General features: G+C 42.1%; 2 protein-coding genes across 2 annotated transcripts in view; one reads left to right on the plus strand and one right to left on the minus strand.

Annotated features, from left to right (window-relative positions):
• Nucleotides 1–400: 400 nt before the first annotated feature.
• Nucleotides 401–24,851, minus strand: part of LOC120431558 (C2 domain-containing protein 5) — a gene marked incomplete at its 5' end in the record, with an annotated part of 41,049 nt that continues 16,598 nt past the window's right edge. The window contains 7 exon segments of the mRNA XM_039596666.2: nucleotides 401–466; nucleotides 469–616; nucleotides 1,074–1,621; nucleotides 1,688–1,745; nucleotides 6,793–7,128; nucleotides 7,198–7,528; nucleotides 22,409–22,602. Coding sequence (XP_039452600.2) covers nucleotides 416–466; nucleotides 469–616; nucleotides 1,074–1,621; nucleotides 1,688–1,745; nucleotides 6,793–7,128; nucleotides 7,198–7,528; nucleotides 22,409–22,602 — 1,666 coding nt within the window.
• LOC120431559 (uncharacterized) lies at nucleotides 7,535–8,945 on the plus strand. The gene is made up of 2 exons (XM_039596667.2): nucleotides 7,535–7,967; nucleotides 8,023–8,945. Exons 1-2 carry the CDS (start codon nucleotides 7,706–7,708, stop codon nucleotides 8,163–8,165), a joined length of 405 nt encoding a protein of 134 aa, XP_039452601.1. The 5' UTR covers nucleotides 7,535–7,705; the 3' UTR covers nucleotides 8,166–8,945.

Consider the following 24,851-nt stretch of genomic DNA (forward strand, 5'->3'; position numbering starts at 1 on the left):
CCGATGCACGTCTGGATATGGTTCCCAAAATCACATACTTAAATACTTACATGCCGCATAACTCTACCAGATCCAAATTTTCCGCGACAAGGCGACCTCCGACGATGTTTCAGTGAACCGGTTTGAACAAGGTGTGCTGCTGCGCCACCCACCGGCAGGTGATTATTTATGGAAGTATTGTCGTCTTCTAGACTAAACATCAACTCGTCGTCATTACGTTTCGTCTGATCTCTCATTGAATGTTTCTTCTTGAATGCAGCTAACTTTGACGATTCTCCTAAACCCAAAGCCATTCCAGTAACCTGTCAATAGTTTAAATAGTATTAGAAAATTTGTTTTGGTTTGATTGTTTCTACTTTTAGTTACCAGCAGCTGAATTTCGTCGTTTTCTGGTAAATCAAGTTTAAATCTTAAATCACAGATAGCACAGGGTATCATTGCTCTCAGCTTGAAAAAAATTGCCTGAAGCAATCTTTGGAAATGTTTCGAAAAGTTGATGTTTGGTTGATTCATTGGCATTTTCGCACGCCAAACTTGAGTAAACATTTGCAAATTGCGAACAACTTCCAAATCTTGAAGTCCAGGTACAGATTCAGTATTTACCACATCAAATCCCCTGAAAAAAAACGCAGGTAAAAATTAATGTTTATAAATAAACATATGAATTGCTGCACGATTGCATTGTCAACACAAAAATCAATTAATTTTGTTTGAATTAAATTTGATTTAAAAAAAAATTACATCTGTGATTTAGATTTACTGACGGATGATCTAATTGTTATAAAGCAATTATAAGTTATAATTAAATAATAGCTTGGTGGCAAGGTACGATACCGTAATCTGGGGTGAATCGGGACTACAGTCTGAATAGGGACAGCAGTTTTTAGAGCACTTACATCTTTTAAATTTGGAAATTGATGTACACATTTTGTTGGCCTGAGTCTGTTCTAACCGAAACCAACCAGTAAAAATCAAAATATTGTGCTCCAACATTGTTAAAGCTGCTGTCCCAATTCGCCCCATGTGTCCCGATTGACCCCAGTTTACGGTACATAATCAAGGGTTGTACGTACTCTGGAGGACACGCTTCCGTCAAAAGAGACACAATTTCGAGGTCATGAATATCATCTATTTCTAAAACACACGTTTCTTTGTTTCCATGCGTGAGGTCTAAATCGATCATTTCGTCTTCGGAGTCATCTGAATCTTGTTGAGCCATTGTTTTACTGTTTAAAAGATCATTTGCGTGTTTCAGCTGACAGAATTCACGATTTCTTTCCACTGTTTCCTTGATAGACTTTTGGATTTCTGATAGTTTATCAGAATCTGCCCACGAATTCCCAGCAATGATTTTGGGAAATGAAGCTGGTGGTAGTGCTGATAGGTAACACGCCGTTCCAGTAGCAACTAACGCCATCAAACGTTCTCCTACGGCTACTGATGTCTTCAATCCGAAAATTGCATTCATTCCTTTCATTTTGAGTTTATTGATAAGCAACTTATGCAATTCTATTTCTAAGAATGGTAAAGCATCGGACATTTCCTTGGCATTTGATTCTCCTTTTAAATCACGTTTCGATCTACAAGCATGTGCTTGAATTAGAATGCCACGCCCGTTTACCTTGAAGTAATGTTTTAATTTATTCAATTGCATGAGGAAAACTTTTAGTTTATTTCAAATACCAACCTGGAGACCATCAGGTATTTCAATCGTACATAGTAGTACATCAGGAACATTGCCATTTCTGTTGATAAAAAAAGGAAAAGTAATTAAATACTTGTTGATTTTAATAAGTATAATTTGATAAGGATAAGGAAGCAAAACAATATTTTCAAGCATCCTGAACATAATGATGTGACATAATGAGATGACAAGTCAATTTATGATTATCAATTGGGTCCTAAAATGAAGCCACAGAATACTCTGTGATGAAGCTTAGATTGCTGATATTATTGTTTACAGCGATAAAGCTTATTTTTCTGGGTACAATGACCCTTTGTACGACTACAAAGAGTTTAAAATGGATTTTTAAATCAATTTTGAAAAATTAACCTCGCGGTCCTCCTTGACAGAAAAGCTCCTACTTGACGGCTTGTTCCAAGGGGACCATAGTTGATCCATCGAAAAAATGTTGTCTTGTCATTATTTTTGTCTGTATTAAAATGAAAAAAAAAAGTGATCAGAAATGGTTTTTTTCGTGTTTTTTAGGTTTTTTACCGCTGTACATAAAAATTTACATAGGGCTTTAGTACCATATTCTTCAAGTAAATTAATGTCAAAAACATAAACAATGACATCTAAATCCCGCCGTTTGGCTTGCATGATTTTTAAAACCCGCCAAACAAATCGCAGCATCTCTGGGTTGCGAAGCGAAAAACTTGTAATTTCTTTTTTGTTTTTGACGGAAGTGGTAGACAAGAGTATTCGTCCAAGGATTTATTTTCTGGGTAGAAGTGAACCTGATCGGGTTTTGGAGGGGATTCTGCTACCTGGAGGCCAGCTAGGTCGTAGGATTAAGGTTAGTTGAGGGAGGTTTTTTTTTGATTTTTTTATGTTTAATAATTTGCTCGATCGGGACTGGCAACACCAGCCAGCAACAGTCAAGTGTTCGGAGCTCTTCAAAGTTTTCGATTTTTTCGCCGTAATTTACCGTGATTACCCGCGAGTTTGCTGCTCCAGCATGCCAAGGGCCGGCCGTGGCCGTGGCAGTTCGAGTGCGGCCTCGAAAAACCCGCGAAGCTCATCTATCGGCAGAGTGCAGAAAGGTAAACACACCAACGCCGCATCGACCGCCATCGCGCACGGGAGCGTGCCCAGTGACGTCACCGATCCATCGTTTTTACACGTGTCATACCGTCCACGTGAGTCCCCAGTGCGGACGAGACAATCGACCCGGACATCCGGAAGCACTTCCGGCCAGCAGCAGCAGCAGCAGCAGCAGCAGTCCACCAGCACTACGACAACAACCACTTCCAACGTTCCCACCAGCAACGAATTTGAGATGCTGAGTGGAGAAGAAAACAACACCGTCAGTGACAGCAGCAGTGCTAGCGACGACGATGACGATGATGAACTTGCGCGCAAGCAAGGAAAGCAGAAAAAGTGTAACTCTCCGAAGGAACGACGACCACCTCCAATTTTTGTTTTGGAAACGTTGGCAGACGATATTGACGAGTTGCTTGAGGGACTCCAATATTGTCTGAAAATTAGTAAAACTTCAGTGCAAGTTATTACGCACAATAAACAGAATTTCGACCTGGTGGTGAAGAAGTTGAAGTTGCGAAACTTAAAATTCTTCACATTTGATCCTGCAGAGAAGGTCCCAGTGAAGATCGTCCTTCAGGGATATCCGGACCGCCCGATCTCCGACCTGGAAGAACACCTGTCGGGCATCAAGATTAAGCCTCGAGAGGTTAAGGTGCTCTCGAAATCGACAACGGTCACAGGTACGTACACATTGTACCTCCTGTACTTCGATCGTGGGTCCGTCAAAATACAGGACCTACGGCGGATCAAAGCACTGGACGGCTTCTTCGTGACGTGGCGATTCTACACGAAGAATCCGACCGACGCAGCGCAATGCCACCGCTGTCAAAAATTCGGACACGGTTCAAGAAACTGTAACCTTTCGCCCCGGTGCGTAAAGTGCGGTGAGACCCACTTCACCGAAAGGTGCAATCTTCCGCGGAAAGACTAGCTGGGGGGAAACGCCCAGCAGCACAAAGCGCGCGTCAAGTGCGCGAACTGTGGTGGAAACCACACGGCGAATTTCCGTGGCTGTGCCGCGCGGAAAAAGTACCTCGAGGAGCAGGACAAGAAGAAGAAAGCGCCAGCGTCCCGCCAACCTCCGAAGACTTCGAGCTCGAACGCTGCAACAGCTGGCGGCGGAGTGGTACCATCAACCAAACCAGCGTTCCCTCCCGGTTGGGGAGGTTCGTACGCTAGAGTAGCCGCTTCTGGCGTCGGTACTCCCCCGGGACAAGCTGATGTTACCGGTGATGATCTCTTCACGCTTCCTGAGTTTTTCGCCCTTGCTGGTGAGATGCTCACGCGCTTTCGTGCCTGCCGAAACAAGGCAGAACAATTCCAAGCTCTCAGTGAGCTGATGATGAAGTACATCTACAACGGATAAGCTGTCTTGTGCAGCGAAGTTTTTCGACGTCAACAGACAACACAAACTGTGATTTAGTTTTAAGCTTTTTCTATTTCTATCCTTTTCCTTAGCAAATCTCGAAGGTTTTTTTTTAATTTTTCCTTCTCTTGTCAAATCCATTGTTAGAATATCCAATTACATCTAAATGAATTATAGTGTAAACCATAGTTGAAAGGAACTCCAAAACTCTATTAGGTTACAAGAAACACAAAATTGTAAATTGATTATTTACTAATAAACACTAATTGAATTGAATTGAATTAATAATTTGCTCGTTTGGTTCACAGGCCGGCAAAAATCCGAAACGCAGAATATCCCGGTGCTAAATTGTAATGTTTTTGACATTAGTTTACAAAAAGAATTGAACTGCACAATTGACGTACAACGCAGAGGTCGCTGGCTTAAACTTAAGAGCAAGATAGTCCGTTCGACGCAGACGCAAAACTTTAAACCAGTTCAATTTTTCCAAGATCTGATAGTCGAACAATCTACAGGAGTTGCTATGTTCAATGTTTCATGACAGGCAGGCTATGATGACTACAGATTATCAAGGCAAACAGATTGGTCGATGCAAAATAAATCGGCACTGGCAACATATGTTTTGCGCTTGCAACACTGCCAGTTTTGCTGGGCGTAAAGGGCGGTTGGTGTTCAGCGCGTTTGGATCTGTCAAACATTGGCCAATCTGTTTGCCTTGACAATCTGTGATGATGACAGGTGCAAAATTTTGCATCTACAGTCATCCCTCATATTCGGAACAAAAAATCATAGCAAATCGATTATTGAACTTAATGATTCGCTTTTACCTTCATTTGAAAGCTTCTCTTGCGATCTTTCGAATGCTGTACCGAACAACTGCAAATTTTAACTTTTATATCAAGTTTTTGAAGAAACACTTTGACCCTTGAAATCCACAAATTCGGAACACTTTTTTCTTACGGATGTAAACAAACTTTGGTCCCCTCCATGAGTACATATTTTTTACAAAATAATGACTTCAGGCACTGAAACCAACGAAACTCAAGCATAGTTATGTTTTATGAATGGTCTGATAATTTTTTTGTGAAAATATCAGTTAAATTCAGGTGTTCTACAATTGTGGGAGGCACAATAACAAACCACAATTATGAAACAGGCAATTTAGAGGCAGTTTTTTGCTGCTCGGAATAAAATATTCTTGACAGGCAGTTTTTTGTTTAAAAAGTGCTACTTTTACTAGTGAAATAGCAAGAGAATGTCCAAATAAAGGTCCTAAAAATAGTAGGGTCGAGAGAAAGCTGCATTTGGCATGCTATTGACAAATTATCACAAAAGTGTTCCGAATTTGTGGGTGTTCCGAATATTTGGGATGACTGTACGTCCGGGTCTGACGGACGATCTTGTTTTTAAGCTTAAATCCTGCGACGAAAGCAGAAAAAAATAAAGCTAAGAACATAATACTGCGTCCAACGTATTGTTTGAACTCAGAACGTTGCACCTGTCATCAAGGTTGAAAGAACATCTCTTCTAGCGAATACTATTGTCTGAAGATAGTTCCTCTGAGTATGCTTTGATCGTTTTTCCTGAATAATAAATTGATTAAAACCGTCAAATTTTAAATTGAGATATCTAAAAATAGACATCGATAGACACGGAGATATTTTCAGTAAATGTAGTTGAAAGTGTGTACTTTCAGGTGCATTGTTCGGTTTTGCGCCAAAATGCGCCATTTTGAAAACATAGCAACTTGAAAATAGGCTCAAAATCACTTAAAAATGGTTTTAACTCCTCAATAAAGGCTCAACACATTTTGCTGTCTTCGGCAAAGATGTGTAATTTTATGTCATAAACAACTCTTCAGAACGTAGTAGGCCGCTAAAATGCTAACATTTTGAGTTATCACCAAAAAGCGCTTTTTTGGACCATTTTTGCAAAAATGGCGTATATCTCGAGTAGATTAAGAGCTACAAATTTGGTGCCTTCGACAAACTTCCATGAAATTTTCTCCTCTACAACTTTGCCGAAGACACCAAAGCCCTACAACGTCATCCAACAAAGTTAGTTTTTGGTTGTCACCCTGGAAGGTCGTCACCCTGTATGTCAATAACTTAAAAAGATAGCCCTTATCAGGTACAACAACTCTTCCGAAGACATTATATGGCTAGGACGTCAAATAAAGAAGTTATCAATTTATTCCACTTAATTTTGCCTTTCCGAACACTGTGCAACGATTAAAAACACGCTTTAAAACCATTTCTGATCACTATTTTTTATTTTAATGCAAAAAAAATTGACGAGACAACATTTTTTCGATGGATCAACTATGGTCCCCTTGGAAAGAGCTGTCAAGTAGGAGCTTTTCTGTCAAGAAGGACCGCGAGGTTAATTTTTCAAAATTGATTTAAAAATCCATTTTAAACTCTTTGTGGTCGTACAAAGAGTCATTGTACGCAGAAAAATAAGCTTTATCGCTGGAAACAATAATATCAGCAATCTAAGCTTCATTTTAGGACCCAATTATGCGTAGAACGGCAGTATAAGCAATCGAAACACAACTTTTGATTTTTTTGTGAGGATCTCGGTGCGATTGATAGCTATGGTATGATCTAATTATGTTAACGCTACCTGAGTTAAACATAATTATTGTTTGGACATTTACCTACAAATTGCACATTTCATCATATTTACTCTAAACGGAATAGACGACTGAGTGTATGGAATATGGCACATTGAACAATTTGTCATTCCTTGTGGTGGGACAGTTCGAGTCGAGTTTTCGGAAGCATCACTATGGGGAGCTCGTGTTTCAATATCCACATCTGATTCCAAACTTTTTCGAATATCTGAGCTTTCAGTACATTTTGCTGAGGTGTTTAGATCTGACAATGGTTCTTTGTCAAAATCTTGTCCGTCTGAAGAAGATGGAATTGTGTCTGTTTGCTGAAGATTTATAACGGCTGCCGTTCCGATGGCTGATAATACGCAAACATCTTCTCTGAAATAAAACAAAGAATATAGAATAAAATATTTAAAATATTGTATTTGAAATGATTGGTATGCTTACGAAATCGTTGTTGTTTCGGAATAACCTAATACCATATTACAACCAATTGCTCTAGCATGAGAACGAATTTCCATACGCAATTCGTTCCACCACGAGTCTCGTGTCTCTGGATCGTCGGGATTTGGCACACGTGCCAAAACTTTAACTGAACGAGCCGAAACGGTCGCACCAAGATGATGCACAAATCCCGGCGATAACCCGGCGGTGACCGTAAGGAATGGATATTCCAGAAGATCCGAAGCGTCATGATTCAGCGGTTTCATTAGCATGTTCGATACTTGAACACGTGTGCATCCACCAAAGCCACGATCATTGGACGTAAGAGAGCTTCCTAAAAATACAAATGGATCAAAGGGTAAAAAACGTACTTTTACTCAACGAGAGAAATACAAAAACATGTATTACATTTAGTCTGTTAGATAAGAAAAGTTGTACCGCCCTAGTGTAAACTGAACAAAAATTGTTAGAAACCTAAATCAGAAGAAAAACACCCCCCGTTCGCAAGCAGATGCCTCTAACGCTCGCTTGCATTTTCTTGCCATCGCGCACCAACACAAACGTGCGCTGCCACTTCCGCTCGGACACACAAAAGTCAGTCCGCGACAGCTTTCGACGGGTTCGGTCGTGCACGTCTACGACCTGCGCGTTTGTGACGTTCGACAACGCGTGTGCGGGCAAGTTTGGTGCGGTGATTAAACGATTCGCTCATGCGGGCCGTCGTTTTGGGCGAGAAGGTCGTCCAAAGTACAGCGTCGCCCAGAAAAGAACGAGTAAGTGCGCACAAAATTAACCGTTTCGCCCAACTAACCCCAGAAATCTCCGCAGCACGTGCCGGCACGACTCGTTGGCCACCCCGGCGAACAAATCGAGCGCAGGAACGGCTCACCTTGGCCAGGACAAACGCGTCGGTTAGAAGATTCGGACATTTTGCTCGCACGCAAAGATCGACAGCAAGAAACAAAAGGTAATGTGGGTCTGAGCTTCAAAGAGTCGATCTCAAACGCCAATTTCCTCTAAATCACCTCCCGCTAACTGCCACAAGGAGGCAAGCTCGGAACGAATCCCACAGAATTGCGCCAAAGCGCACTGGGCGCTTCGCAGATCGTGATCCTCCTTGGATTCCCCAAGGTGTGCATCCTCGACACCCCCAAAGCGTGAACACGATGTGAGATCGGCTGTGTTCCAATTGCCGACTCAGGTTAGGCCTCACCTGGCAACGTCCCGTTGACGCCGCGCTGAGGTGTGTATTTATGAATGATTGATTCCAGAAGTTTGCAGTGCTTCCCCGACTGCACAATTGGGTTGAGACCATAACCCGTACTCCGTTCCTTTGCAGTCTGTCCACGACTGCACCCAAATCCAGGAATGGTGCGGATCGTGTATATCCGACGAAGTGACATCCGACGACCCACACACTGACTTGCACCTGCTCGTCAAGTTTCCCATCGCGACGATAACCATCGTCGTCAATCAATGCCGTTAACCGACGTCCCGATGACGTCACGTAAGATGATGATTTGTTCCGAACGGTGCGGTAGATGACCGGTAGCACCACTACCACCAGTTGGCAGTGGTCAACTCCGAAGTGTTGTATGCGTGCCAGCAATGTATTGGTTGACCGTGCAGTGACATGGAAGAGGATTAAGGTTTTGAGGGTGTAGCGACCGATGTCCGGCTTCGGCGGACATATACTTTTGAGTGTGTTTACCTCAAGAAACCTAAAGTTGTGCAGCCTCTTCATGGTGTGTGGTCGTTCCCGGATGATTCCTGATCGGTGACATCGTCCAACCGATCGCCTTTGTTGCATGCCCAATCAGACCTCGCTCCGTGGAGATCAAAGTTGAGCACGCGCCGGTATCAGCAACCCTGACGATGACGACTCACATCTACGACCGTAAGGGCATCTCCACCGCAGAGATCTAATTGCGTGGCAAACCTATCGGTTGGATCCCCAGTTTTAGCTTTGCTCCGTAGCTAATACACGTTTTCGCACCGCTGGGAGCTAATTTGGCTACCGAATCAAGCCCACCGCGGGGATCTAATTTATTCATTTTCAAATTCTAGCCGTTTTGTTGATTGAAATCAATAAAAATACATTCTATCATGATAGAACATGCTTCCAATAGCATTATATGTCCAAATTGTTTGTTTACATCAATAAAATATCATTTTCAAAATTTTGAAAGAGTTCATCCGATTTGCTCCCGACATGTTTGCACCCCAACTTTCGCACCGCGGGTAGCAAAGCTAAAGCTAAATTAGCCTTCGAGTTCATTCAGCGAAGAAAAAGTTCATCGGGGATCCGGTGAGTAGCCAAGATAGATGCTCGAGAAGTCCCGGAGCAGCGGGTGGCTAATTTTTTCAGCGATTTTTACAATGATTTGTATTTGTTTTGGTTGAAGATGCATTTATTTTGATTATCAAATTTGAAAGAATATTGAAGAAATCAGTAATTTGGTTCAAAACGACTTAATTAAATTATAAAGTTATGGAATAGATAATTTTTTAGTATTTTTGAAATAAATAATAATCAACCACCTATATTTAATGTAATTTGAACATAAATGTTCAAAATTTAAAACTAACTTAACTGAATTTAACATTTTTAAATTATGTATTAAAATTCAAATATATACATGAAGCGAAACAACGTAATTGGGCCAATGTGAGTTTGTAAACAATGGGTATATCTTGCTCGCGTCAGTGGGGAGTAAGGAAAAATTGCGAATATGTGTTGGTTGATTTATTATTTATTTATTTTCTTTTCATTTATAAATTGTTTGAATAGTTGTACTGTAAAGGCTGATACGCAGATCGGAAGGAACGCAAAACTCCATTAAAAAATCGCACAAGAAAAGGTCATTGAAACGAAAATATTTTTCTTAAGCGGTACGCAGCTGAAAATTAACAGAAACGGAAAGTGGGTTTGACGCGAGGTTTGACGTTTCTTCGCGCGGTGCTTGTTTGCAATATGTTTTGATGAAAAAATCAAAGAATTGGAACTTTCCTTATTGAATACGACTGAAAATCACAAACGTTTTAACAATAATGTATTCGATATAATAATATTGAAAATCCTCGCCAAATCTCAAAATTAAGAATTTTGAAATTAAAAGGACAGATAGTTTTTTGGTCGAAATTAAGTAAAAAAAAAAGTTGTCTTTATAGCTGTTAGCCCACATGTCGGCCACTATTGCTAGTACCAACCAGCAACCTCTGGATTGTGAGTCCAGTGCGCTGTCCAATTGATTTCAATTGAATTCAAAAATAGGAATTTAGGAATTCAAGAATTTAAGAATTTAAGAATTTAAGAATTTAAGAATTTAAGAATTTAAGAATTTAAGAATTTAAGAATTTAAGAATTTAAGAATTTAAGAATTTAAGAATTTAAGAATTTAAGAATTTAAGAATTTAAGAATTTAAGAATTTAAGAATTTAAGAATTTAAGAATTTAAGAATTTAAGAATTAAGAATTTAAGAATTTAAGAATTTAAGAATTTAAGAATTTAAGAATTTAAGAATTTAAGAATTTAAGAATTTAAGAATTAAGAATTTAAGAATTTAAGAATTTAAGAATTTAAGAATTTAAGAATTTAAGAATTTAAGAATTTAAGAATTTAAGAATTTAAGAATTTAAGAATTTAAGAATTTAAGAATTTAAGAATTTAAGAATTTAAGAATTTAAGAATTTAAGAATTTAAGAATTTAAGAATTTAAGAATTTAAGAATTTAAGAATTTAAGAATTTAAGAATTAAGAATTTAAGAATTTAAGAATTTAAGAATTTAAGAATTTAAGAATTTAAGAATTTAAGAATTTAAGAATTTAAGAATTTAAGAATTTAAGAATTTAAGAATTTAAGAATTTAAGAATTTAAGAATTTAAGAATTTAAGAATTTAAGAATTTAAGAATTTAAGAATTTAAGAATTTAAGAATTTAAGAATTTAAGAATTTAAGAATTAGATTTAAGAATTTAAGAATTTAAGAATTTAAGAATTTAAGAATTTAAGAATTTAAGAATTTAAGAATTTAAGAATTTAAGAATTTAAGAATTTAAGAATTTAAGAATTTAAGAATTTAAGAATTTAAGAATTTAAGAATTTAAGAATTAAGAATTTAAGAATTTAAGAATTTAAGAATTTAAGAATTTAAGAATTTAAGAATTTAAGAATTTAAGAATTTAAGAATTTAAGAATTTAAGAATTTAAGAATTTAAGAATTTAAGAATTTAAGAATTTAAGAATTTAAGAATTTAAGAATTTAAGAATTTAAGAATTTAAGAATTTAAGAATTTAAGAATTTAAGAATTTAGAATCTAAGAATTTAAGAATTTAAGAATTTAAGAATTTAAGAATTTAAGAATTTAAGAATTTAAGAATTTAAGAATTTAAGAATTTAAGAATTTAAGAATTTAAGAATTTAAGAATTTAAGATCAGGATTGCATGTTTTCGAATCCGTATTGGCTTATTTAAAATGTTTTGCTTGAATTTTGCTTTTTATTCAATACAAATGACTTGTCTCTTGCATGTCCAGCAGTTGATCGACAATGCGTTGACCAAAATTAATCAAACACAGCCCCAATCTGACCTCAAAAACTAAACTGCATCACCCCAGATTGCCAAAAGGTGGCCAAAAGTCATTTTTCATGCGTAAACTTGCAGCACAGGAGGGAAAATATCTCCAAACTCGAAGAATTGAAATCGAAAAATCAATCATCACTCCTAATGTAAACATTTACTGACGTGAGCAGGATAAACTCTTTGTTTACAAACTCACATTGGCCTAATTACATTGTTTTGCTTGAAAAAACCATCCGTCAGACGATTTGCTCCCGGTAGATCCCGGAGCTAACCTGAGTTTTGTTTAGATTCGGATGAACACGGATGAACTCGAACCTAAATTAGCTCTCGCACAAGTACCGCGGTGGGCTTGACGCGGGTGCCAAATTAGCTTTGCAACGCAATTAGGTCCCTGCGGTGGAGATGCCCTAACAGCTGATCGCTCGATCGCTGGTCGTCCAGCAGTGTGAGTTGGTGTGAGTTCCTTTTGTTCTCCCAACGAACCGTCGCTCGTCTTGCCTTGTGCCAGCTGTCCGCTGCTGGCCCCGATTGTTTGCTGAACTTTAGTGGTTGAAATGAGACGCCACGATGCACCCAACGTGTACTATAGCCGCCTCGCTTGCAGTGACGACACTATGACGTCACGTTGTGTGTAAGCAGCATCCGTTTTCGCCAGCTCGAGTGTGAGCGATCGTCCCAACGACGTTCTGCGTGGTCGGTTGACGATCACGATGACTCAGCGCCGAATGTGAGTTATTGGTGTTGGTGTGGTATCACAGCAAGGAATAGAAAAATGTTGTGTAATACTCCACAGTAGAGTCCAAGCCTCGGCGACATATACCGTTCTATTATATTTACCTGGATAAAAAGGTTTCGCTCCAAACGGTACGTGTTGTGTTCTCTGAAGCTGCGTTGGTGAAGTGAAGTGTCCAATCGTGTTGCCACGTAGGTAAATCTCGTGACCCGTGTCACAAGTGCAGCTCCGGTTGATAGGAAAGTTTATCCGAATTGTGCTGATTGCTCCTCTGCAACAGCTGAGTGTTGACGTCATCCTGACGTCACGGTTTGTGATGGTGTTCACCCCGGACAACGACATGTGGCGACCGTTCGCCGATCGTTGATGACGTCGTCGCGTTGAGTCCGTGTTGGTGATATGACGACCGATTATGTCACGCCCGATGTTTATAAACAGGTGTGTCCTCCTAATCGGTAGTATGTCCAGAAGCCAGAAGAGGTTCCAAACTCCATCATCTCGAGCGTAGACCAGCTTGAGTGGTCAGCTTCCAGCCAAGACAAACTGTGTGAGTGGCCGTACACAGATCCAGCGAGCGAGACGTGTTGATGGTGAGTTGGAAGTCTGCTCGCTCGCGATTTGTTGTTAAGTTTCAGGCCGCTGTGCACACCGTGCACTCCATTTGTAGTTGTTGAAGAAAGGTTCTGCTGGACAATGACCTTTGTTCAGCCTAGCCAAGTTGAAATGGCGCTATCCATCCGCGCAAAATGACGCAAAGTCCAACTCCAGGTAGTACGAACCGCTTCGCGTGTCCAAGTCCTTCAACCAGTGTCCTCCGGTGGTTCCCCAACATCCGGTTCGAAGGACCATTATGTTGGGGACCTGGTTGCCTTCGATGAGTGGTCCGTGATTCCGTTGGTAGGTCCCAACATAGACCGATGGTAGATTGGGAGCAGATCCATCTGCGCACACACACACTGGTTGAGGAGGTCCAATAAGTCCGCGGGAATGACTCCCCGGGCTTTCAAGTGACGGTTTTGTGGTCACCGCATAAAATAAAACACGCGAATTATCGTAAACTACACAAATTCTAAATTGAACGTTTATTTCGTAGGACTGTACAATTATTTACAAGCGCCGCGCCGCGGGCGCGACGGTCACCCCGTGACCTTTCCCCTTTGGGGACCTTTTTACAACTTAAGTTTAGTTCTGTTTCGTACGATCGCTGAACCTAGCGCGATGTTTTCATCTTCGGCTAGAGAGAAAGTTCTGGTAGAATGTTCTCTCCGCTCAGTCTACCTAAACCCTCAACAAATGACCCCCGGTCATTGATGATCGTTTGTGTTTGCTCCAGTGGAAGTCAACCTGACTCTCCAACACCCATCGATCCTGACCAGAAAGCTACTGGGCAACCAAAACATAAGAAATACCCACAAGCTATGCTGGACCGCAAGGCCGATGGAGAGCTGAGGGCCAGAAACCTGTCTAGGCCCCAAAAAAGCCTGGATCGACCAGAAATCCCCTCAGGCTCTGGAGCAACACTGGATCAATCCCTTTCTCCGCCATCGAATATTACCCGATCTTCCGGGCCTTCTAAGGACCGGAAGAAGTACCTGAAACAATGATAACAAAACCTCAGTAAACAAAAAAATGCCAAATAAATGAAAGCAATACAAAATGAGCAAAAGTATTAAATTTATTCAGATAAACCTCCATCATGCGCGGGGAGCATCTGGAGCGCTCAGTTAAAAAATGCTTAAAAGAAAATGTGAGTGTAGCACTAATCCAAGAACCATAAGCGCACAATAGGCAAGAAAACCGTGACGTAGCAAATGAACTCAAAGAACTCAGTATTCATTTTGTGAGTGCCATTTGAGTGGTTTGACAGGTGTCAAATCGGGACTTAGCATTTTTTTTAATTCGAATTTGCTTCCGATTGCGCGAAACGTCATTACCCGATTTTTTTTCGTATTAGTGCCCGTGTGCTTGTCCGTGCTTTTGGCCGTGTTTGTGTACGTGCACCTGACCACGTAGGTGCCTGTTCCTGGTCGTTCCCGTGGCCGTGCTCTAGGCCGTGTCCTTGTCCGGATTCCTGCCCGTGTTCGTGCCCGTGCTTCTGGCCGTTTTCGTGTCCCTGGTCATGTAGGTGCCTGTTCCTGGCCATTCCCGTGGCCGTGTCCTTGCTGTGTTCCTGGCCGTGTTTGTGTCCATGCGAAACGGAACAACCGGAACAAAATTATAAATTTTAAATGCTAATTATTTACAACCCACTAAACGAAAAACCAAGAACAGCAATTCTGATTAAAAGGGACTTAAACTATGTACCAATTACAGAATTCATACTTAAAGACATTGTTGCGATCAAACTGGAAATTCCAACAGCACAGGGAAAAACTGAAGCTTACATAGCTTCAGCATACTTCCCTGGTGACGAAAATGAAGTTCCTCCCGCAAGTGTCGCTGCATTCATACAATTCTGCAAACAAAACAATAAACAGTTCATCATTGGGTGTGACGCAAACTCTCACCATACGGTCTGAAACTCCGGCAGACATATACTGCAGCTTTACCTGTACCGATCTTCAGCGTTGCTTCCATACAGCGATGCCGTAGATTGATAAAAAGTTGCAACCGAAGATCCCAGTCTGCCACAGACTGTGACGTCATGCAAACAGCTGATGAGCTGTTCAGCTCACCAAGCTCGTGTGATGGTAGGTTGTGTGTGATGATGGTAGGTTGTGTGTGTGGTGATGATCAGTCAAAGAGGATGTATATGATTTAAGATGTGTGGTATCCAATGTCTAGCCTCGGCCGACATATACCCGTTCTTCACTAACCTGACCGACATGTTAGGTGTGTCTCCTCTTTGCTGCGATGTCCAGATCACTAGCGTGCCCAGTTCTTTGAGGAAGGTGGGGCAATAATATGGACGTTTTAAAAAATACGTAATTTGTGGACACCCCCTGACCAAATTTAGAACAAATTTCTGTGGATGTTGGGGCAGTTGCCCCACCCTGTGCACGCTAGTGGTCCAGATCCCGATAGCTGCCGAACCGTTAAGCAGTGCCATGGTTGCCGTGGTAGCCGTGCCACGACGTATTGGTAGTGGTCCCTTTGGGTGGTAGTGGTGGTCCCAGATGATTACCCTTGGGTTGAGTGATGATCCGCATCACTCCCGTACGCTAGCGATCGCCGCGATCGCTGCAGTGCGGTGTTGGTATTGGTAGTCCGCTTCGTAGTAGAAGTCCGTACGTCCTCCCGATCGCGTTGAGCCAGACCGTGGGCAGCGGTTGATGACGTAAAGCCGATGACGTAGCCAGTCCGATGAGGCGTGTGACGTCGTGATGACGCAAACAAACGATCCTTGTTGGTTAATCGGCGCTCCGATGGCCGAGGTGTTCGTGGTGTGTAGAACGTGGAAAAGTGGTGTTAGCGCATGCATTTCCGATGCCTCGACTAGACATATACCCGGTCGTGTATATTTACCTGGACAGCTAGTATCCGCACCAGTCTAGTCGGGTGTTCCGTCCGTCGGTCCGCTCCGAGGTAGGTGACGACGTGAGGTCGTCGATTGATGGCCAGTCCGTTGGCCCCAGATGCACGCAAGCCTCCAGATGAGTTGCCAGGCCGTTGTGGCGCGAAACCGATGAATTGGAAAGTTCGTGATGGCCGACGTCCAATTGTCCCGCGAGGTTGTATTGTTACCTCCAGGTAATCGCGGTAGCAATGGCGTCCGTCAGCGTAGCCAAGCCGTGCAAGATCGACCCAGTGTCGATCCGCCGATGTCCTTCCGTGGTCCGTGGTCCCCTCATCCGGTTCGAAGGACCAAAATGTTGGGGACCGCGCCTTCCACCAAGAAGTCTTCGATAGCGGGGTGGTCAGGCGGCAGGTCCCAACACCGGAAAAAGAACATTTATTCCGTAACAGGTCTATATTTACAATAATCTTTCCAGGAAGCGCTCACGGTGCGTGTCCCTTGGTCTATCTTGACGCTCTGGCTGGCAGAGATTGACTAGAATTAAGTGATTTAAGTAGGTCATCTTGAACCCAAGTGACCTGAGAAAACGGGTCGTGCGACGACCTCTACTCCGATCCTCTCAGAGAGAATCGGAGTAGACGTCCGCTCCCCCGATCGTCATCGTCATCCGTGCTCGAGTCCGTGTATTGTCCCAACCGTGGACGAGCTGACCCTCAGCGAGCGAAGAAGTGGTAAAAACCAGGGATGTAGTCCTGAGGGTGTCGAAGGGCTACTCCCGAACAAAAACAAAATTCGCATACATAACCTCAAAGGGCAAACATTTCAATCGACATGCTTCGCTCTGTTCTGCTACTCAACACTAGGTGTCGCATGTCGTTTGGCTCTTGAACGCCAATCGTGAGTTTTGGCATTTTGTGTTCAGTCTTTAAACGGAATTAAAAGTGGGAAGACGTTCTCGGAATAAAAAAAGGTGCAGGTGGTTATGTTCTACATGACCAATATGACAAAGAACTTTGTACAAAACTCAAAAAATCATGCTATTTTTATTTATATTTTTTAATTCTTTGCCTATTTACTTAATCCTGAATAATTAATTCTAATTAAATTTATTCAATCAATGGCACCGGTAGAACCTTCCCTCAGGGCCATGGCCACTCCGGGTGTGGCCAATCCTGTCAAAATGGCCATTTTCATCACCAGTATCAAAAACCATGAATTTTGATACCCATATTGCCCCAAGTCGTATGGTTCGATAAATGTCCCCCCGGTAAAACCTTCCCTCAGGGCCATGGCCACTCCGAGTGTGGCCAATCCTGTCAAAATGGCCATTTTCATCACCAGTATCAAAAACCATGAATTTTGATACCCATATTGCCCCAAGTCAAATGGTTCAATAAATGTCCCCCGGTAGAACCTTCCCTCAGGGCCATGGCCACTCCGAGTGTGGTCAATCCTGTCAAAATGGCCATTTTCATCACCAGTATCAAAACCATGAATTTTGACACCCATATTGCCCCAAGTCGTATGGTTCGATAAATGTACCCCCGGTAGAACCTTCCCTCAGGGTCATGGCCACTCCGGGTGTGGCCAATCCTGTCAACATGGCCATTTTAATCACCAGTATCAAAAACCATGAATTTTGATACCCATATTGCCCCAAGTCGTATGGTTCGATAAATGTACCCCGGTAGAACCTTCCCTCAGGGCCATGGCCACTCCGGGTGTGGCTAATCCTGTCAAAATGGCCATTTTCATCACCAGTATCAAAAACCATGAATTTTGATACCCATATTGCCCCAAGTCGTATGGTTCGATAAATGTCCCCCCGGTAGAACCTTCCCTCAGGGCCATGGCTACTCCGGGTGTGGCCAATCCTGTCAAAATGGCCATTTTCATCACCAGTATCAAAAACCATGAATTTTGATACCCATATTGCCCCAAGTCAAATGGTTCGATAAATGTCCCCCGGTAGAACCTTCCCTCAAGGCCATGGCCACTCTGGGTGTGGCCAATCCTGTCAAAATGGCCATTTTCATCACCAGTATCAAAAACCATGAATTTTGATACCCATATTGCCCCAAGTCGTATGGTTCGATAAATGTCCCCCCGGTAGAACCTTCCCTCAGGGCCATGGCTACTCCGGGTGTGGCCAATCCTGTCAAAATGGCCATTTTCATCACCAGTATCAAAAACCATGAATTTTGATACCCATATTGCCCCAAGTCAAATGGTTCGATAAATGTCCCCCGGTAGAACCTTCCCTCAGGGCCATGGCCACTCCGGGTGTGGCCAATCCTGTCAAAATGGCCATTTTCATCACCAGTATCAAAAACCATGAATTTTGATACCCATATTGCCCCAAGTCGTATGGTTCGATAAATGTCCCCCTGGTTAAACCTTCCCTCAGGGCCATGGCCACTCCGGGTGTGGCCAATCCTTTCAAAATGGCCATTTTCATCACCAGTATCAAAAACCATGAATTTTGATACCCATATTGCCCCAAGTCGTATGGTTCGATAAATGTACCCCCGGTAAAACCTTCTCTCAGGGCCATGGCCACTCCGGGTGTGGCCAATCCTGTCAAAATGGCCATTTTCATCACCAGTATCAAAAACCATGAATTTTGATACCCATATTGCCCCAAGTCGTATGGTTCGATAAATGTCCCCCCGGTAAAACCTTCCCTCAGGGCCATGGCCACTCCGGGTGTGGCCAATCCTTTCAAAATGGCCATTTTCATCACCAGTATCAAAAACCATGAATTTTGATACCCATATTGCCCCAAGTCGTATGGTTCGATAAATGTACCCCGGTAGAACCTTCCCTCAGGGCCATGGCCACTCCGGGTGTGGCTAATCCTGTCAAAATGGCCATTTTCATCACCAGTATCAAAAACCATGAATTTTGATACCCATATTGCCCCAAGTCGTATGGTTTGATAAATGTCCCCCCGGTAGAACCTTCCCTCAGGGACATGGCTACTCCGGGTGTGGCCAATCCTGTCAAAATGGCCATTTTCATCACCAGTATCAAAAACCATGAATTTTGATACCCGTATTGCCCCAAGTCAAATGGTTCGATAAATGTCCCCCGGTAGAACCTTCCCTCAAGGCCATGGCCACTCTGGGTGTGGCCAATCCTGTCAAAATGGCCATTTTCATCACCAGTATCAAAAACCATGAATTTTGATACCCATATTGCCCCAAGTCGTATGGTTCGATAAATGTACCCCCGGTAGAACCTTCCCTAAGGGCCATTGCCACTCCGGGTGTGGCCAATCCTGTCAAAATGGCCATTTTCATCACCAGTATCAAAAACCATGAATTTTGATACCCATATTGCCCCAAGTCGTATGGTTCGATAAATGTCCCCCTGGTTAAACCTTCCCTCAGGGCCATGGCCACTCCGGGTGTGGCCAATCCTTTCAAAATGGCCATTTTCATCACCAGTATCAAAAACCATGAATTTTGATACCCATATTGCCCCAAGTCGTATGGTTCGATAAATGTCCCCCCAGGTAGAACCTTCCCTCAGGGCCATGGCTACTCCGGGTGTGGCCAATCCTGTCAAAATGGCCATTTTCATCACCAGTATCAAAAACCATGAATTTTGATACCCATATTGCCCCAAGTCGTATGGTTCGATAAATGTCCCCCCCGGTAGAACCTTCCCTCAGGGCCATGGCCACTCTGGGTGTGGCCAATCCTGTCAAAATGGCCATTTTCATCACCAGTATCAAAAACCATGAATTTTGATACCCATATTGCCCCAAGTCGTATGGTTCGATAAATGTCCCCCCGGTAAAACCTTCCCTCAGGGCCATGGCCACTCCGGGTGTGGCTAATCCTGTCAAAATGGCCATTTTCATCACCAGTATCAAAAACCATGAATTTTGATACCCATATTGCCCCAAGTCGTATGGTTCGATAAATGTCCCCCCGGTAGAACCTTCCCTCAGGGCCATGGCTACTCCGGGTGTGGCCAATCCTGTCAAAATGGCCATTTTCATCACCAGTATCAAAAACCATGAATTTTGATACCCATATTGCCCCAAGTCGTATGGTTCGATAAATGTCCCCCCGGTAAAACCTTCCCTCAGGGCCATGGCCACTCCGAGTGTGGCCAATCCTGTCAAAATGGCCATTTTCATCACCAGTATCAAAAAAACCATGAATTTTGATACCCATATTGCCCCAAGTCGTATGGTTCGATAAATGTCCCCCTGGTTAAACCTTCCCTCAGGGCCATGGCCACTCCAGGTGTGGCCAATCCTTTCAAAATGGCCATTTTCATCACCAGTATCAAAAACCATGAATTTTGATACCCATATTGCCCCAAGTCGTATGGTTCGATAAATGTCCCCCCAGGTAGAACCTTCCCTCAGGGCCATGGCTACTCCGGGTGTGGCCAATCCTGTCAAAATGGCCATTTTCATCACCAGTATCAAAAACCATGAATTTTGATACCCATATTGCCCCAAGTCGAATGGTTCGATAAATGTCCCCCCGGTAGAACCTTCCCTCAGGGCCATGGCCACTCTGGGTGTGGCCAATCCTGTCAAAATGGCCATTTTCATCACCAGTATCAAAAACCATGAATTTTGATACCCGTATTGCCCCAAGTCGTATGGTTCGATAAATGTCCCCCCGGTAAAACCTTCCCTCAGGGCCATGGCCACTCCGGGTGTGGCTAATCCTGTCAAAATGGCCATTTTCATCACCAGTATCAAAAACCATGAATTTTGATACCCATATTGCCCCAAGTCGTATGGTTCGATAAATGTCCCCCCGGTAGAACCTTCCCTCAGGGCCATGGCTACTCCGGGTGTGGCCAATCCTGTCAAAATGGCCATTTTCATCACCAGTATCAAAAACCATGAATTTTGATACCCATATTGCCCCAAGTCGTATGGTTCGATAAATGTCCCCCCGGTAAAACCTTCCCTCAGGGCCATGGCCACTCCGGGTGTGGCCAATCCTGTCAAAATGGCCATTTTCATCACCAGTATCAAAAAAACCATGAATTTTGACACCCATTTGGTCCCAACCCCATTGCCTTGAATCATTCTGGTTTCCGAGTGACCGTTCCAACAATGTTCTTTAGAACAGAATTCCTCCCAAGGTGGTGCACAACCTGTGTCTTTCAATGTGTGTATGTGTGTGTGAGCAATAAAATTACCACCGTCGATCCGTCTCTGACGGATTTTCGGTCAAAACTAACTGTTCAGAGGCTATCTGTTAGCTTATATAGTCCGCATGAAATGTGGCAACATGGTACAAATTTTGCCTCGTCTCCTGCTTTCTTATAAGGCAGCGAATGACAAACATGTTAAAGCTGCCTGAAATAAATTAACTACCACCACCACCTGCTTTCTTGGAACTGTCACGCGAGAATGTTTCACCATTGTTGCCACACTTCATTCGTTGCTGACCCCTTCCGCAGCACCAAGCATGCAACATTTTCGTAACGCGCGACATTTATCGTTTTTCTGGATTGACACCTCACCAGAATAGAGCCCTTAGGACAAAGTTCTTTGTCAAAAAAGAAATGAGTGGTGACAAGTGCGACACTCTGAAACCAATTAAGGGCCGAATAAAGGATGATCTTCAGATCCAAATCAACCTGTTTGACCGAGTTTCGAAAAATACTGCCTACGAAACAAGCGGAGCTTCGTGATAACTGAAAGTATCCTTGATTGGCTAAAAGTTGTACATTAAAATAACAAATGTTGTTTCGAATATCGGTTAAGAGTCCTCCATTTAGATAGAATAATTAAAATTATCAGGGTCTGGGGGTTGCGACAGGGTCATACAAATTATACCCAGACCTAATGTCACCCCTGATGACTGATAATCTTACCGAAACTAAGTTAGAAAATGAAAATGAACAACAAATCACCTGTCCCAAGAGTCCCAATTTTCCCCAGTTAAAGATAAAATGCAAAACATGCTTTCGATTTATCATATCCTTTGAACTCAAAAGTTGACAACAAAACGACAAATTAAATTATGTTTATCCTCATTTTTGTATACCATCCTGTAGAAGTGCGAACGGTATGACGTCATCACGAGAGGCATCTCGAATGTTGTCACTTTTTCGGTTACAAACACTAAACCAAGACCGTTTCAGCAAGACCTTTTAATATACGGACATTGCTTGAGAGCCCCTATGGGCATAGGGGCGTGGCGTTACATTGTGCTGCCATCTGTTTTTTTAAGTGCAAGAGTGGAAAAGTGCTGAGTCATCGTCTAAAAATAGACGGCGTCCTATCTCGCCCAGCAAAATGAAGTCGACAAAGTAGTCGGTTTTGATGAGAAAAAGTGGAAAACGTGGTCTAAAAATAGCGACGCCATCCCCCTATTGGGCATGCCCTACAAGGGAAACCATACTAAAACTTGATCGGAGAACTTTCTGAAAAACGTATCTACCCTAATGCGTACCTTTCGGAGTTATACTGAGATCAGAATCCGAGGACCTTCTTTGAATTCCAATTCCGAAATTGTTATCTTTTATAATTGCCACTGCAGGCCCTGCTTTGGCAGGACTATGTGAAGCACGAGGGCCATTCTCGACTGATTCTCGCCCTAACTTAACTCCATTTGATACATGGATTGTGCTGGCGGTAGGTTCGTTTCTGAAAAAATAGATAAACAATTGTTGGTTTTAATTAAGAATTTCGCATTTTTAAGTACCGTAAACTGGGGTCAATCGGGACACATGGGGCGAATTGGGACAGCAGTTTTAACCATGTTAGAGCACAATATTTTGATTTTTCTGGTTGGTTTCGGTTAGAACAGTCTCTGGCCAACAATATGTGTACATCCATTTCCAAATTTAAAAGCTTTTGGTGCTCTAAAAACTGCTGTCCCTATTCAGACTGTAGTCCCGATTCACCCCAGATTACGGTACCGTAAACTGGGGTGACTTTGATAGGTTTTTCAAATGCCCGTCAAATTAATATCTAAACATTTTTTAAGAATTTTGAGTATGTTGAGCATTAAGGGATAGATTATTATCGAACATATATGCAAAAATGTGACTGTTACATTGGATGTATCAAAATTAGTGGCCAAATCAAATTTCTATCAATGTCACCCCGGGCTATCAAAGTCACCCCAGTTTACGGTACCGTCATTGGGTCTGGGGGGTGAGATTCGTTCAAAGTGATGTTTTACGGATTTTACCATTTCTCAGGTTCTTCTCAATGAAACTAAGGGAGCGTTATTTTATTACGTACACTCAGCCAAAACAACTTTTGAAACATATGTGGCCAGCCATATAACCAGTTGAGAAATCATTAGTTTTTAAATTCATAAGGCGACCTTATACATATTCGCATAAGCTTTTAATTTTATAAGGTATGCTTATGACTTTCATACACATTGTTTATGTGAAAAAATCATAATCTTGCCATATAAAATCAAAAGTCAAGATAGCCGTTTCGAACGACGAGCTGACACTCATCGTTGATCTTTTCGGTGACGCCCCGGCGGAATCAGGACGTGTTTTCTCGCAGGTCGGCCTAACTACAGTTGATTTGGTGACTATTGGCCAGATGGCATTCGAAAAGCGCCTCGGATTGCTTCTCCCGGAAACAATTAGTAAAAAGGTAAAAAATCCCAAATTTTTCGTTACGTAATAAAAGAGCGCTCCCTAAGTTATTCCGAAACAACAACGATTTCTTAAGAATTTTTTGGAGCAATGACATGGTTTTCGAGATGCAAGTGGATTTAGACGACAATCCAAATGTCGTCAGTCTTTCAAGTCAGTCAGTCAGTCGAGTCAGTCAATCTTTCGAGTGGAAATCCCGCAATAGGGAACGCCAAGGTAATGCTGTTGACAATTTAATTTGATTTGATTTAATGTGGCAAGGTCACTTTAAGCCAAAGTTTTTATATTTGCAGTGTAAGATATTAAGTAGTTTTACCATCCTAACTGAGGTAAGGCTATAATTCTGCTCTAAAACTATTTACATCAGGGGTGTTCAACTTTTTGGCCGCCCTGCGGGCCAGATCTTATTTTTCTGAATCAGTGGCGGGCCGAAACTAATGTTTGATAAAAGTAAAAAAAGCAAACATTTTTTCATGAAATTATTTGTGTGGTACCGCCCTAATATTATACCAGCTTGAGCTAGGCTAAGAGCCAGATGGAAAAGACCAGCCCTCTGTCACTGCCGCCATGTTTATGAAACCAAAATATTCGATGGCGAATATCAAGAAATAAAAACCAAGGTGTCTACTGTCAGATTTTGAAAAATAAACAAAGTGCAGAGACGTTTTTTAAATTATGTTCTTTTTCACATGCTACACTTGCTGCATGGCCAGGAATCTTTAAAGAATCTTACTTCCGAGCAGGGTTACCAGGTCGAAATTTGAAAAATCTGGCAAAGTATCGAATAAAATCTGGCAAAATCTGGCAGACGGAAATCTAACAATTCGGAGTGGTGAAGGGGAGGGAGGGTATAAATAAATCCAAAAGTTTGTAGAATTCAGATGGTTTTACTGGTTGTATGGGCGTCAATATTTTTAAAAGATAGGCCCTGTTTATATACAACAACTTTCCAGAAGACACCATTTACCTAGGATGCACTTGAAACGAGTTAGAAATAAGTGTCGTACTCATATTAGGTAAATGTACTGCCAGTGTTGTCAGGAAATATAATTTTCCTGACTTATTTTCCAATCGGACTTTTGAAAACGCTATATCTTTTTTCAGAAGAGAGATAGAACCATACCTTCTTAGAGAAAGTTTTAGAGGACAATCAGTGCTACACTCCTACGGTATTGGTTTTAAAATTGAGTGAAACCTGAAAATTATAAAAATCAAAATACTCAGGGTGACCACTCAAGTCGGGAAATCGGGAAAGTCGGGAAAAAGTCGGGA

This window comes from Culex pipiens, chromosome 1 (genome assembly GCF_016801865.2).
Source record: "Culex pipiens pallens isolate TS chromosome 1, TS_CPP_V2, whole genome shotgun sequence".
NCBI lineage: Eukaryota > Metazoa > Arthropoda > Insecta > Diptera > Culicidae > Culex > Culex pipiens.

What these genes read in the sequence shown, in the direction of transcription:
- LOC120431559 (XM_039596667.2), top strand. Translation starts at nt 7,706, where the DNA reads ATGCCTCTAACGCTCGCTTGCATTTTCTTGCCATCGCGCACCAACACA. An exon ending in CGTCGCCCAGAAAAGAACGA is followed by an intron (nt 7,968 to 8,022) that starts GTAAGTGCGCAC and finishes AAATCTCCGCAG; the next exon opens with CACGTGCCGGCACGACTCGT.